The sequence below is a fragment of the Saccopteryx bilineata genome, chromosome 2 (assembly GCF_036850765.1).
Source record: "Saccopteryx bilineata isolate mSacBil1 chromosome 2, mSacBil1_pri_phased_curated, whole genome shotgun sequence".
Taxonomy (NCBI): Eukaryota; Metazoa; Chordata; class Mammalia; order Chiroptera; family Emballonuridae; genus Saccopteryx; species Saccopteryx bilineata.
In genome coordinates this window covers 366,304,631-366,318,269 of record NC_089491.1, presented here as the reverse complement: position 1 = coordinate 366,318,269, position 13,639 = coordinate 366,304,631, and the positions used below count along the sequence as shown (strand labels likewise).

Sequence of the window (13,639 nt, the reverse complement as noted above, 5' to 3'; positions counted from 1 at the left end):
CGCATGTGTCCAGACCGGCATCCACCCAGCAAGTCCCCTAACTACAGGGAGAGGCATGCTCTGCCCATCTGGGGCCGCTGCTGCTCTGTTGCTTGGCAACCGAGCTATTCTGGCATTTGAGGCACAGCCAAGGAGCTATTCTCAATGCCCCAGGCCAACTTGCTTGAACCATTTAAGCCATGGCTGTGGGAGAAGAGAGAGAGGGAGAAGGAGAGAGAGAAGGGGATGAGGGAGGGGTGAAGTAGATGGGCGTTTCTCCTGTGTGCCCCAACTGGAAATTGAACTCAAGACTTCCACACACTGGACCAATGCTCTACCACTGAGCCAAAAGGCCAGGGTGAGACTAGATCTTTAAACAAACACCCTGACGCTTAACAACATTTAGCGTCCCCAAAGTCTTATACAAACACCTGAGGACTGGTTTTGGAACCAGGCAGTTTTGGGTATGAATCCATCCATGCTGTGCTATCAGCAAGGTACTAAATTTCCCCAAGCCTTACTCATGTGTAAATATGGAAACATGTATATCCCAGGAGCTGTGCAACGAAAAGAGAAGAACATATTCAAAATATTTCATCCAGTACCTAGCACATAGTACGGTACTCAGTGAATGGTGTTCATATTATCGGTAAACATCTTTTTTTTTTTTTGGTGGCAGAGACAGGGAGAATCAGAGAGAGGGACAGACAGATAGAAAGGGAGAGAGATGAGAAACATCAATTCTTCGTTGTGGTTCCTTAGTTGTTCATTGATTGATTTCTCATATGTGCCTTGACTGGGGGGCTACAAGAGACTGAGTGACCCCTCGACCCCTTACTCAAGCCAGTGACCTTGGGCTCAAGCTGGGGAGCCTTGCTTGAACCAGATGAGCCCTCACTCAAGCTGGCGACCTTAGGGTCTCGAACCTGGGTCCTCTGCATCCCAGTCTGATGCTCTATCCACTGTGCCACCGCCTGGCCAGGCTATCAGTAAACATCTTAATTAAGCTATTGGAATGATGAGAATCTAGTAGAAGCAGGGAACCAGGAAAGTGATAGGAGGCCAAAGGCAAAGCTAAGTAAACAAGTTCTGTCTGTCCAGGGAGCTTGCTTTTATTTATTTATTTTTATTATTTATTTATTTTTACAGGGACAGAGTGAGAGAGAGAGGGATAGACAGACAGGAATGGAGAGAGATGAGAAGCATCAATCATTAGTTTTTTGTTGTAACACATTAGTTATTCATTGATTGCCTTCTCATATGTGCCTTGACCGTGGGCCTTCAGCAGACTGAGTAACCCCTTGCTCAAGCCAGCGACCTTGGGTCCAAGCTGATGAGCTTTTGCTCAAACCAGATGAGCCTGCGCTCAAGCAGGCGCCCTCGGGGTCTCGAACCTGGGTCCTCCGCATCCCAGTCCGACGTTCTATCCACTGCGCCACCTCCCGGTCAGGCAGGCTTGCTTTTAAATGCATCAGGTGTAGGAGCCCAGAACTGACCCACAGGAACACGGGTGCTCACACAGGGTCCCGACTTTCCTTACAGAGAAGCCAGTTCACACTCCAACAGAAGTGGGTTCTTTGACCTTAAACCTAAACTGTATACTGTAAAATCTGTTCTGGGATGACTTCTGTAGCATTTAGAAACACTTTAAAATGATATGCAGGAAACTAATGTGAAAGAACATTATGGGAAACAACTCCCACACTGAGTTCAATGGGGTAGTTTAATCCTCCAACAAAATTTAACAATGAATGGCAGAACTACATACACGCCCAATGGCTTAGAAAAACTGGTAAAAACAATTCACTTTCTCAGGCTACATACATTCAAAGCCCACTCAATTGTTAAACTTACCAAGCATCAGACTTTAACATTTACGCTCTTATTTTCCTGTTTTGTGAACTGACCATACCCTTTTACCCTGAGGACATTCCTATCCCTTCCTCAAGATCAAGGTGTTGAGAGTCCACGAAAAGACCTGCACTACTAGGGAGAGAAGTAAGTGCCTGAGAAATTTCATAGACGATTCCTCTACTAGTAGTCAAAATATCAATCTCTCCTTGGGCTATAGAGTAAGAGTAGAAGAAGCCGGGGCACCCACCAGACAGCTGGCACAGAGGTTCTTGACCTGAAGCCATAGATCAGTTTCCTTATTCACAGCCAGACTTTCCACACCCAATTGTACACAAAATTGTCTATCTGCATTTTTATGGGAAGAAAAATCATAACTTTCATCAACCACTCAAAAGAGTTCAGTAATTCAAAAAGGTTAAGAACCACCAAGCCAGCACCAAGAAACAACACTCGACCTGTATTATATAAATCAGTGGTCCACAACCCCGGAGAAAGAATAAGTAACTTACATTATTTCCATTTTATTTATATTTAAGTCTGAATGATGTTTTATTTTTAAAAAATGACCAGATTCCCTCTGTTACATCCATCTAAGACTCACTCTTGACGCTGTCTCGGTCCCGTGATACATTTATCCGTCACACCCTAAAGGTCAGTTCGTGAAAATATTTTCTGACATTAAACCGGTCCGTGGCCCAAAAAAGGTTGGGAGCACTGATATAAATCACAGACCCACCACCACTGCTGTCCCCCCTCTCCCCACCCCATGACCTTAGACTGAGATGAAACAGGGTAAGTAAGCCCTTCAGGTCACTTTCTGAATAACTGATGGCTTAAAAAAAAAATCTTTAATGGAATCTGTGCTCAAATAATACGTTACAACAAAAATATACAGAATGTACACAATACAAAAATATTTAGAAACAAACATTGCAGCTTGTATTTTTCTGTTTATTTTCCACTTAACGCAAGTCCTTGGGGCTGGGTGGGGGGCTTCAGTGTTGGGCACTGTTTTTTAAGGCAGAGGAGTATCGATGCTTTCCAGCCAGCCCCAGGAGCAACATGAATGATGCCAGGAAAGGGCATTCGCTGCGCTCGGGGAACCAGCATTATTTGCAAATGAAATTGGACACTGGGGAAAGATCTGGGCTTGGTGAGCAATGACTCCCCTAATCCTCTAGGCAAGAATAGTTCTCACAGAAATTGAGAGTCCTATTAGCTGGCAAAGGCGTCTCATTAGGGAGCTTTACCTAATTAAAAAACAAATGATTAATGGTGCCATTAAAGCGAAATTTCTCCTTTGAAGGTTTGTTTTCCTTTCCCCGGTTTCTGTGATTTCTCTTCCATCTGACCAGTAATCGAGTCTGTGGCTGTCGTTCCAGGAATCTCCAAATTTCAGTTTCTGTATTGCGCGGGTAAAGGCCACACCTCCCCCCACAGCCTGGAGATTCGCATCGCCCTCAGCTTTTCTGCACGCAGGCCAGGTGGCCAACAGTGGATGAGGAAGGACGGGTGACGGGGACATGCTGCTGGCAGGGAGCTGGCAGCGTGCTGGCAGTGAGGGAACAAAGGAGCATGCCAAGGAGAAAGCCCTACACCAAAACGTAAACCTTTCTTACCGGACAACCGGCTCTGGCCCAGGGTTCGAGACCTGGGTTGTGTGAAGTGACTCGTCACCACTGGATGGCCTGCTTAGAAGTGATGGTTGGGAGCTCTGCCAGGATACCTTGGTTGGTTAGAGCATCCTCACGATATACAAAGACGGCAGGTTTGAGACACACTTCTATCCTAAGCCCTGAGGGAACTGGATGCTTCTCTGAGGGCTTTCTAGAATCTTCTAGCTCAAAGTCTTTTCACCCCTGAGACAGGAAGGCCCCTGTGCCGGCCACACCAGACAAAGGCAGGGGGAGGGATGGCTCCAAGCTCCCTCAGTCTACAACCCGCAGGTGCCAGGGCAGGATCTGGGGGCAGCCCTGCTTCCCAGCGGAGCAATGTCTGCCTCTGCTCCTCCAGCGCGGCCGCACCGCTCATGCTCACCAGCAGCTGCAGCCATGGCCCAGACCTCCTTCTCCCCCCTCACCCAAGTCTTCTCAGTCTCCAGTTCCAGCTCAGTCTCCTCTTCCAAGAAACGGACTCTTCCAGCTACACTTTTCTTTCAGGAGGGCAGAGAATGGCCGGCAGGGCTCAGCCAAAGATCTGAGCGCACGCCATCTCAGCCTGGCAGTCCTGAGCAAAGAGTTGGCACAAGTGCAGCATGGCCTTATCCGCCATATGTGGGGACCTGGACAGTCTATTTGGCAGTGGGCAAAGGCGGGGAAGGGTATAGTGTACCCTAAGGCTGAGTGTGGGTGTCCTAGGGAGAAAGACCCAACCCATTTGTGTGTGGTCGCTGGGGACAGGAAGCCACAGTGGCCCCAGACCACCAATGCCTGGCCTGGCTGACGCTGAACCTGGGTGCACACCTGATGCCAAGGGCAAGTGGCTGGCAGAAGACAGGCCTACATGCCTGCCTTCGTTCCTGTATGAACTCAGCCTCGGGTTCTTCCCTGTTCTGTGCTGTCAGTGATTGGGGTCCAAGAGCAGTATGAAGTGAATGGCATTTTGTCAAAGGCTATCATGCCCACCTTTCCTTGGAGCCTGCACCAGCTCCTGCTAGGAGGCGATGCCCTTGTAAAATGGGAGTGGGCCCTGGCCGGTGGCTTAGTGGACAGAGTGTTGGCCCAGCATGTAGACGTCCCGGGTTCAATTCCCGGTCAGGGCACACAAGAGAAGTGACCACCTATTTCTCTCCCTCTCCTTCTCCCTCTTCTCTCCCTCCTTCCCTCCTGCAGTCAGCGGCTGGATTGGTTTGAATGTGGCCCTAGCCTAGGCACTGAGGATAGGTCCCTCGGAGTACGACAGCCTCAGGTGCTAAAATAGCTAGGTACTCAAGCATTGGCCCTGGACAGGGTTGCCGGTGGATACCGGTTGGGGTGCATGTGGGAGTCTGCCTCACTATCTCCCCTCATCTCACCCCCCAAAAATAAATAAGTAAAAATAAAATAAAATTGGGCTGGGGATGAACTTGATAATCTCTAAGCTCTGAGAATCCAAGGCTCTGGGCTACTCACCTCTGACGCTCATCCCAGAACCCAACAATTCTTCTCTAGCAGCAGTTTTCCACCTATACTGGGATTCCTTTTGCTGCTCTCCTGTGCCCGCGAGCTCAAAAGGACACAGGACCTCAACATTCCTGCCCCAGCCTCTCTTATACCCCCCAAAGCACCTTCCCTCTAAAGGGAGACAGAACAGAACCTTCACAGATATGAAGGCCACTCCGGAGAGAACCAGAGCAGAACTTGATAAAGGTGAGAAACACCTCAGCATCCCAAGGGGCCCTGGAAGGGCAGGAAGCCTCCCTCCACCATGGACAGTTCTCCCACAGGTCAGCGCTTCTCAGGGAGAGGCTGGGAGGGACAGGAAGTGGAAAAGAAGGGGCGAGTTTTGCTAAAAGCAAGGATCCTCGGGAACCACGCCCTCCCCCCTCTCAGCCCCTCCCTCTCCTGTAGACAGCTTCCGCCTGTGCCCACTGCCTCACGCCTTCCTCTGCCCACCCCCCATGCCTCACATCGTGTTTCCCACCACACAGGCATCTCCTCCCCCCGAACCATGTGCATGTGCATCAGAACACTGTCTCCACGCCAGAGGAGAGGCACAATGTGGGGTCGGGGCCACGGAAGGGAAGGAAGGGGCTCTGGAAACAAGGCAGGGCATGGGATGCCAGGGCACTGGTGTGGAGTGTCATTCTGGGAGGGAGGGAGGGAGGGAGAAGTCCAAAGTGGGGCCTTCCCCAAGGTGGAACTTAGGATGAATTCCCTCAAGGGTAGGACCTGAAGTCATGGAATCTCCCTCCTCTGCCCACCCAGGCACCAGAGGCCCCGCCCCAGTGCTCACCGACAGGCAGGCATGTGGGGCTCCCCAGGCCAAAGTCAGCATACCCACCACCAGGTCCTCCTCCACTCCAGAGCTCCAGACCCAACAGCTGCAGAGGAAACACCTCTTGGCCTGCAATTATTCCTGCACTGGACTAGAGCCTGCCCGGCTACTACCCCCTCAGGCCTTCCTTACACTCTTATGGTCTCTAAGGGTGTAGAAGATAAGGCTGCTGCCCGATCTATGACAAGGTAGGGGCCACTGAACACATGGATCAAGCCCAGCCCAAGGGCACAGCCACTCTCACCGCCCCCAACCCTTTGCTGGCCTGGTGTCTTCAGAAGAACCTAGAAAAACAACGGTAACCACATCCAACTCCTCCAGTATGTGCCTTTCAGAAAAGAGCTTCCACTGTCTGTCCAAATCTGAACACAACCATGACAGCGGCCCAGCGTCTCTTGTCCTCTCCTCTCTGGCCTCACCGAGCTGGTGATGAGACAAAAGAATACTGGTGCTCCTTTCTGATGCTGCTTCTGCCTCCCCTCCCAGACCTGAGTCCCCCAGCCCGTTAGGGGGGCGGTGGCAGCTTTAGGTCCAGCAGGGTGTAGGCAAAGATGTTCCAGAAGACAGCGAACAGCACGAAGACAGTGTACATCGCCACAAAAATCCACCACAGCGACTGGTCCTGCAGCCGCTGCTCATAGTTCCTCAGGACCACCACGCCCAGGGTGATGCCCACAGCCACGCCTCCCAAGTGTGCCACGAAGCTCGGGTGAGGGCACGGTGGATAGGCCGATGGGTGGAAGCGGAGCCACACGGCCCGCCCGAACTCCATGCTCACTGCAAGGGGAGGAAGCACAGAGGAGTCACAGGAGGGCCACTGGGCAGGGCTGAGGGAGAGGCCTGACACTGTATCTACTCATCCACCCAGCGGCCTGCTCTGCCACGCACCCATTGATCCATTCACTACAGACCAAGCACAGTTCGTTCTATGCACTGGACACGCAGCAGTCAAGTAGACAGACAAGCCTCTGTTCTCCAAGAGCGTATAGGATCTGGCCATCAACCAGCATACAATTATATACACAAGATCTTTTCAATAAGAGGAATTCCATGTGAAACAAAAATAGAGGGTTAAAGTCAATGCTAGGCCTGGCCTGTGGTGGCGCAGTGGATAGAGTGTCAACCTGGGATGCTGATGTCACAGATTCAAAGTCCTGGGCTTGCCTGGTCAAGGCACATACGACAAGCAATCAATGAACAACAAAAGTGAAGCAAGTGTGAGTTGACAGTTCTCGACACCCCCTTCTCTCTCTGTAAAATCAATAAGTAACATGCCCTAAGAACAGTATTTTAGGCAGAGGGGGCAGCTCGTGCAGAAGCCCAAGGGCTCTCATATCCCCGCGGTTGTGTGAGCTAGAGGGTGAGTCTCCCCATCCGGACACAGTCTCAGCCTCCGTGGGTCAGCCTACACTGCAGGAACATTCACAACAACTCCCTATGTGCTAGCACTTCACAGTTTATAAACTGTTCCCATGTCTTATTTCAAAACCCTTAGGAAACTCTCAGAAGCAGTGCTCCTGTGGTTGGAAGGAGGGGATGGAGGGGGAGAGGAGCAAAGAAGGAATGGAAATAACCAGTTCGTTCCAACAAAGTGCTGGAATTGAACAAATTCTAAAATGCCCCCACCCACTCTCCCATCGTGTTTCTTGCATGAACTTCTTGGATTGACCAACCCAACGGGGATGTACTCTCTTGAAAGGTGCCAGGAAACTGCCATTTCATTACGTATCATGGAGGGCAGGTACCCTTACTCCCATTTTACAGATGAGGGAAACCAAGGCAAATTGGGAAGACTGAAAGAAAGGCCTGTGATAGGAATTTTGTCCTTGTTCAATTACCATTTAATTAACCTCTCTCCTCCTCACCACTCCAGGGGTGCCAGCATCTCCAGGGGATTGCCTAACCTTCTGGCAAGGGCCCTGCAACTCCAAGGATGGCCAACAGATGGCAGGGAAGGAGCAGCCAGGGCTGGACACTGAGTCCTCCCCCACTACTCCCCAGGCCCTGGTGCATCTTCCTGCCTTTGCATAGAGGCCCGGGGTTCCACAAGGGAGGCTTGAGAAACATTGTCCCCCACTCCCGAACAGCATTTTAGGGTTTTTTTTTGTGTTTTTTTTTTTTTTTGTATTTTTCTTAAGTTGGAAACAGGGAGGCAGTCAGACTCCCACATGCACCCGACTGGGATCCACCCAGCATACCCTCCAGGGGGCGATGTTCTGCCCATCTGGGCGTTGCTCTGTTGTAACCAGAGCCATTTTAGCGCCTGAGGCAGAGGCCACAGAGCCATCCTCAGCACCCGGGCCAACTTTGCTCCAATGGAGCCTTGGCTGCAGGAGGGGAAGAGAGACAGAGAGGAAGGAGAGGGGGAGGGGTGGAGAAGCAGATGGGTGCCTCTCCTGTGTGCCCTGGCTGGGAATCGAACCCGGGACTCCTGCACGCCAGGCTGACGCTCTACCACTGAGCCAACCAGCCAGGGCCTAGAATTTTAGTTTTTATGATGCTTAAGAGTTGATTTTCTTCAACATCAAGACTCATGCTTTTTTTCCCTTCTTTGCAAACAGACAAACTCAGAGTCTGAGCAGACAGGGCAGGTATGCTCACCCCTCATTTCTCGCACTCCTTCATCATATTGTCCCCCACTGTTCCCTCATTACTCTGGCTCAAAGAGTCTGTTGGCTTCAAGACGGGAAGTTCCTCTCTAGAAGCAGAGAGATCCTCCAACCAGAAGCTGAGCCCAGAGAGTTCTGAAAGCCACGGGTATGAATCAGGGGATGTCAAAGTGAATTAAAGCGGAGCCCACACAGGCCCCCTCCATCCCATGATTTTTTCTGGATCAGTCTTCCTCTTCCCCCCATCGCTGGTCGCTGACCCAGGCAGACAGTCAAGGTGCTCCTGCCCAGCCTGGCTCAAGTGTGCGGCATAAGAAATGGCACAGGCTGCCACTGAATTGAGCTCTATCAGCTCTAGCTGGGCGACCCAGGGCAAGGAACTTACCTCTCTGAGCTTCGAGCGCCTACCTGAAAATGAAGCCTGACAGGAATGCCCTCTCCACAGCTGTGTTCAGATGACTGATGAGAGCCCGCGTGTTCCTCGTTCTCTCTTCCTACCTGCTTCACTTCCGCTCAGTCTATTATCTCTTTCTGTCCCACAATAAGCCTCTTGGCCTCCGGTGTCATCCACCCACACTCAAGTTCTCCACGCTGAAGCTTGATTGGTCTCCTAAAACTCAACTCAGTCAGTAACTCTGTTAAAAAACCCTCCAGGGGTCTCCCAGTGTATTCAGGATGAAGTTCAATCTTTCTCTTTGCATTTAAAGCCTTTCATGATCTGACTCTTATCATCTTTCGTCACAATCACACAGTCTCAAACCTCATAGGTTGGATTTGCAACTGATTTGCAGGCCATGGCCCTGCACCCACCTGTGTCTGTTCATGCTGCGCTTTTTTTTTTTTTTTTGGCTACAGAGACAGAGAGAGGGAGAGATAGGGACAGATAGGAAGGGGGAGAGATGAGAAGCATCAATTCCTCACTGTGGCACCTTAGTTGTTCATTGATTGCTTTCTCATATGTGCCTTGACTAGGGGGGCTACAGAAGACCAAGTGACCCCTTGCTCAAGCCAGTGACCTTGGGCTCAAGCCAGCAACTTGGGCTTCAAGCCAGCGACCTTTGGGCTCAAGCCAGTGACCATAGGGTCATGTCTATGATCCCACACTCAAGCCAGTGACCCCGCACTCAAGTTGGCGACCTTGGGTTTCGAACCTGGGTCCTCTGCATCCCAGTTCAACACTCTATCTACTGCACCACCACCTGGTCAGGGCATGCTGCACTTTTGCCCCAAATGCTCTCTTATAGTGGGTCTACCTGCCTGTCCTGAACACTCAGCATGACATGTGCAGGTAGAACTGACTTCTCCTGACTACTAGGTTTCCCCCAACGCACCCTGTTTGTACAGGTTCAAGGATTAGTTTGTAACCCTGCTAAAAGGACAATGTAGTGCACACGGATGTCCACGGATCCCACGAGGGATCTGTAGCTTCCAACAGAAGATCCAAAAAAACCCGACTCCATGACCCAAAAAGTTATTAACCCTTTGAGTAGTATAAATGTTCATGTACGTCCTTACTCAAAGGGCTAACAAAAAACTCATTACTCGGCCTGACCTGTGGTGGCGCAGTGGATAAAGCGTCGACCTGGAATGCTGAGGTCGCCGGTTCAAAACCCTGAGCCTGCCTGGTCAAGGCACATATGGGAGTTGATGCTTCCTGCTCCTCCCCCGCCTCTCCTTCTCCTCTAAAATGAATAAATAAAAATTTAAAAAAAAACGTCCCCTAAAAAAAAAAAAAAAGAAAAAAAAAGAAAGAAAATAAAATAAAAAAAACAAAAAAAACCTCATTACTCAAAGGGTTAAGATGTTATTTTTCTTAATCTGGGTGCTGGTCACTGTGCTGGACACTTAACCTATGTCTACTTTCCTATTTGCATATTATATGTCAATAAAAAGTTTATGAAAGGTTAAGAACGGGCAGAGTGGGCCAGACTACTCTCGTCCACTTTGTTGCACATTATTGACATGCTCCCCCTTTTACTTTCTTGACCACGGGCCTGAAGGGCAGGAACTATGGACCTGTATATCCCCTAGGCCCAGTGCAGGGCTCCCTTCCCCGCAGCCTGCCCTGTCGGCTGTCGGTACTTACTACAGATCAAGGCCACAGCCATCCGCAGCAGCTTGAATTGGCACTTCATGCCTGACCAGTTCTAGGAAAAAAAGGAGAGAGTTCATTAGTTCCAGATCAGACCACTCCTCTGCAGAAGCATCTTGCTTAAGAAAACCTGACATTGTCTGGCCTGCGGTGGCGCAGTGGACAGAGTGTCGACCTGGAACGCTGAGGCTGCGGGTTTGACACGCCAGGCTTGCCTGGTCAAGGCACACATAAGCAGCAACTACTATAAGTTGATGCTTTCTGCTCCGTCCCTCCTTTGTCTCTCTCTCTGTCCTCTCTCCCTAATCAATAAATTAAAAATATTTTTAAAAAAAACCCAACATTTAAAAAAGTAATCTCCATTAAGTCCTGAGTGAGGGGTTGTGGCTTAGTCACAGATCATACCAGCATGGCTTCGAGATTTTAGGCAATGATGAGTTTATTATTGTTGCCTGACCTGTGGTGATACAGCGGATAGAACGTCAACTTGGAATGCTGAGGTTGCTGGTTCAAGAACCTAGGCTTGCCTGGTCAAGGCATATATGGGAGTTGATGCTTCCTGTTCCTCCCTCCTTCTCTTTCTCTCTTTCTCTACCCTCTTTAAAATAAATAAAATCTTTTAAAAAATTATTAGTGTCAGAAAGCTCTTGAGTTGCACTAACAGAGGGAGAGACTCTAGACATAGGGAGATGAGAGCCTGTCTCTTCTACCTGCACAGACAACACCCGAGAGTTGCATTAACTGTCCAAGCTTGCAAAGGGAACTAAGCAAAGTCAAAGCAGAACCATCAGGATGACTAAAGAACTCAAAACCCTGCATGTGAGGAACAAACATGGAAAAGACTCAAGGTCAAGCTTGCTGTTGTCAAGTCAACACAAGTAAGTCAACACAAGGAAAGGCCACATTCAGTGTAATGTGCAAGTAGAAGACTCAATGGATGAAAACTTCAGAGGTTTTTTTCTCAGCAAGGAAAAATAACCAAACTTGACACATACAAACTTCCCATACATATGTATGGGAACCCAGTATACACGAGAGAGTCAGAGATCCCACATGCACGAGAGGCTGAGATAGAAAGGGAACACGGGTATAGAAGACATCCTGAGCTAGGATAAGATAAGCTGGCTTGGGGGTTTCAAAGGGTCATTGCAGAATGATTAGGAAGAGCAGATGCTTAGCAAGTAGAAGTTTGCCCTGCCCTATAGCTAGGACAAAAGAGATGATTCCTGATTGTCTCTTATTATGAGCAAGGCCCCCAATTCAAGTTCCTCTAGGTAGTTAAAGGAGGCGCAGAAGTCTCTCTTGAGCCCACAGCTAAAGTTGCCTTTAGATCAAAACAGTTTTGCTTGACCAGGCGGTGGCGCAGTGGATAGAGCGTCGGACTGGGATGCAGAGGACCCAGGTCCGAGACCCGGAGGTTGCCAGTTTGAGCGTGGGCTCATCTGGTTTTGAGCAAAATTCCACCAGCTTGAACCCAAGGTCGCTGGCTCCAGCAAGGGGTTACTCGGTCTGCTGAAGGCCCGCAGTCAAGGCACATATGAGAAAGCAATCAGTGAACTAAGGTGTTGCAATGTGCAATGAAAAACTAATGATTCATCTCTCCGTTCCTGTCTGTCCCTGTCTATCCCTCTCTCTGACTCACTCTCTGTCTCTATAAAAAAACAAAAACAAAAACAAACAGTCTGCACACTACAGAGGCACACATCTTGGGGTGACTCGTTCTGAATTCCCATAGTTACCTCCTCTGAAATTTCTCTGGAAGTTTCACATTCCAGAAGTTGGGTCAGTAGACTGCTCTATATCTAACTAAATCAGTTTCAGTCTTTGAGAAAAGTTCAGCTCAGTTCAACAGTTGTGTTTCATTGCAGATGGGCTCCCAAAGTTAGGTCTATGGTGCAAGCAATCAGGTAATTAACAAGAGGCATCTCTATATGGAAACAACCACAACAACAAAAAGGTTAATGATTGGAGCAGGCTATAATCTCAGTTTCTGAGTTCTGAAGGCAGGCAGTCAAAAGATTTCTAGATGGCTGTATCAAATTATCTTCAGATTGAACAAAGGCAAGCAGTTATAGTCTGACAGATTCAGAGAAAAAAAATTTTTTTTCTAGCTCAGGATAAGTTTCCATTTCTAATAAACAGTGCTGCCCAAGGATGGAATGAGCCATCTTGGGGGACGGTAAGTTTCCCTGAAGGGTTCAAATGGGGCTTCATGTAGCCCCACCGGAAGGGGCTGCTCTAGAATAGGGCATTGGAAAGGGGGTGGGCCAGATGGCCTTCAAACAAATCCCTCTTTCCCCTGAGAATCTCTGAACAGCTGAACCTCCAAAGCAGATGAACAGAATACAATTATTCACCTTACAAAAGAATTTTTCACTTTACAAAAGACTTCGCCACAGGGTTCCTTTGAGGGGCACTCCTGCAGTGCATTCAAAGCTCTACGCCATTTACACCAATGCGTGACGTGCACACACACACACAGAAATGAGCCTGGAATCTTTCTGGAACAATCAGACCTCGGGAAGGAGGCAACTGGGTACCGCCAGGGGCTTCTGTTCCCTCCCCACCCACTCTACCTTTGCTGCCTGGCCCTTGCCCAGCTGGGGAGCACGTCTCGCGCTCCTCTGACGTTGGGGGACACGTGCTAACCTTTACAGAGGCCCTGAACGCTGGCACATACAATAATGTCTATGGAAGCTTTAATGGAGGGCAGGGAAGCTGCCAAAAAGAGGGAGAAATCCCGTGGCACTGGGCTTCCTGCCCATCACCTCCTTCCTGCCCATTATGCCACACTGACCGGCGAGTCCTTCTTCACAAAAGGCAACATGAACAACGCACGGCCGCTTTTTAGGCTGGGACATCTAACCTTTGCTCGCTGACATGTTCTGCACTAAGAAGCAGATGGCAGGACAACGCTGTCTCCTCCTGGTGTCCGCCCACAGAGACGGAAAACAAAACGGAAGTTGGTGCCCTCCACTGATCCATTCTGAGCTGGCTGAATTAGCTGATGGTAGGCAGCCGCTCAGGTCCTCTCCAGGCTGAAACGTTAGGATGGCTAGGTCCTCAGGAGTCCCCTAATAGACCATCTTGTCCTAAAAGGAACACCCATTGCCAAGCCACCAACAAAATG

The 13,639-nt window shown here is 49.6% G+C and overlaps 1 protein-coding gene across 6 annotated transcripts in view; it reads right to left on the bottom strand.

Moving 5' to 3' along the window:
- Nucleotides 1-1,706: 1,706 nt before the first annotated feature.
- Nucleotides 1,707-13,639, bottom strand: part of RHBDL3 (rhomboid like 3) — a 60,507-nt gene continuing 48,574 nt past the window's right edge. For 5 of the 6 annotated variants that reach the window (XM_066263323.1, XM_066263324.1, XM_066263325.1 and 2 more), the window contains 2 exons: nucleotides 10,504-10,564; nucleotides 1,707-6,585 (listed from right to left, as the gene is read on the bottom strand). In XM_066263323.1, the coding sequence (XP_066119420.1) occupies nucleotides 6,314-6,585; nucleotides 10,504-10,564 (333 nt within the window). In that variant the 3' untranslated portion in view covers nucleotides 1,707-6,313. The remainder of the gene's footprint in view (nucleotides 6,586-10,503; nucleotides 10,565-13,639) is intronic. The other variant, XM_066263326.1, reaches the window with a different exon arrangement.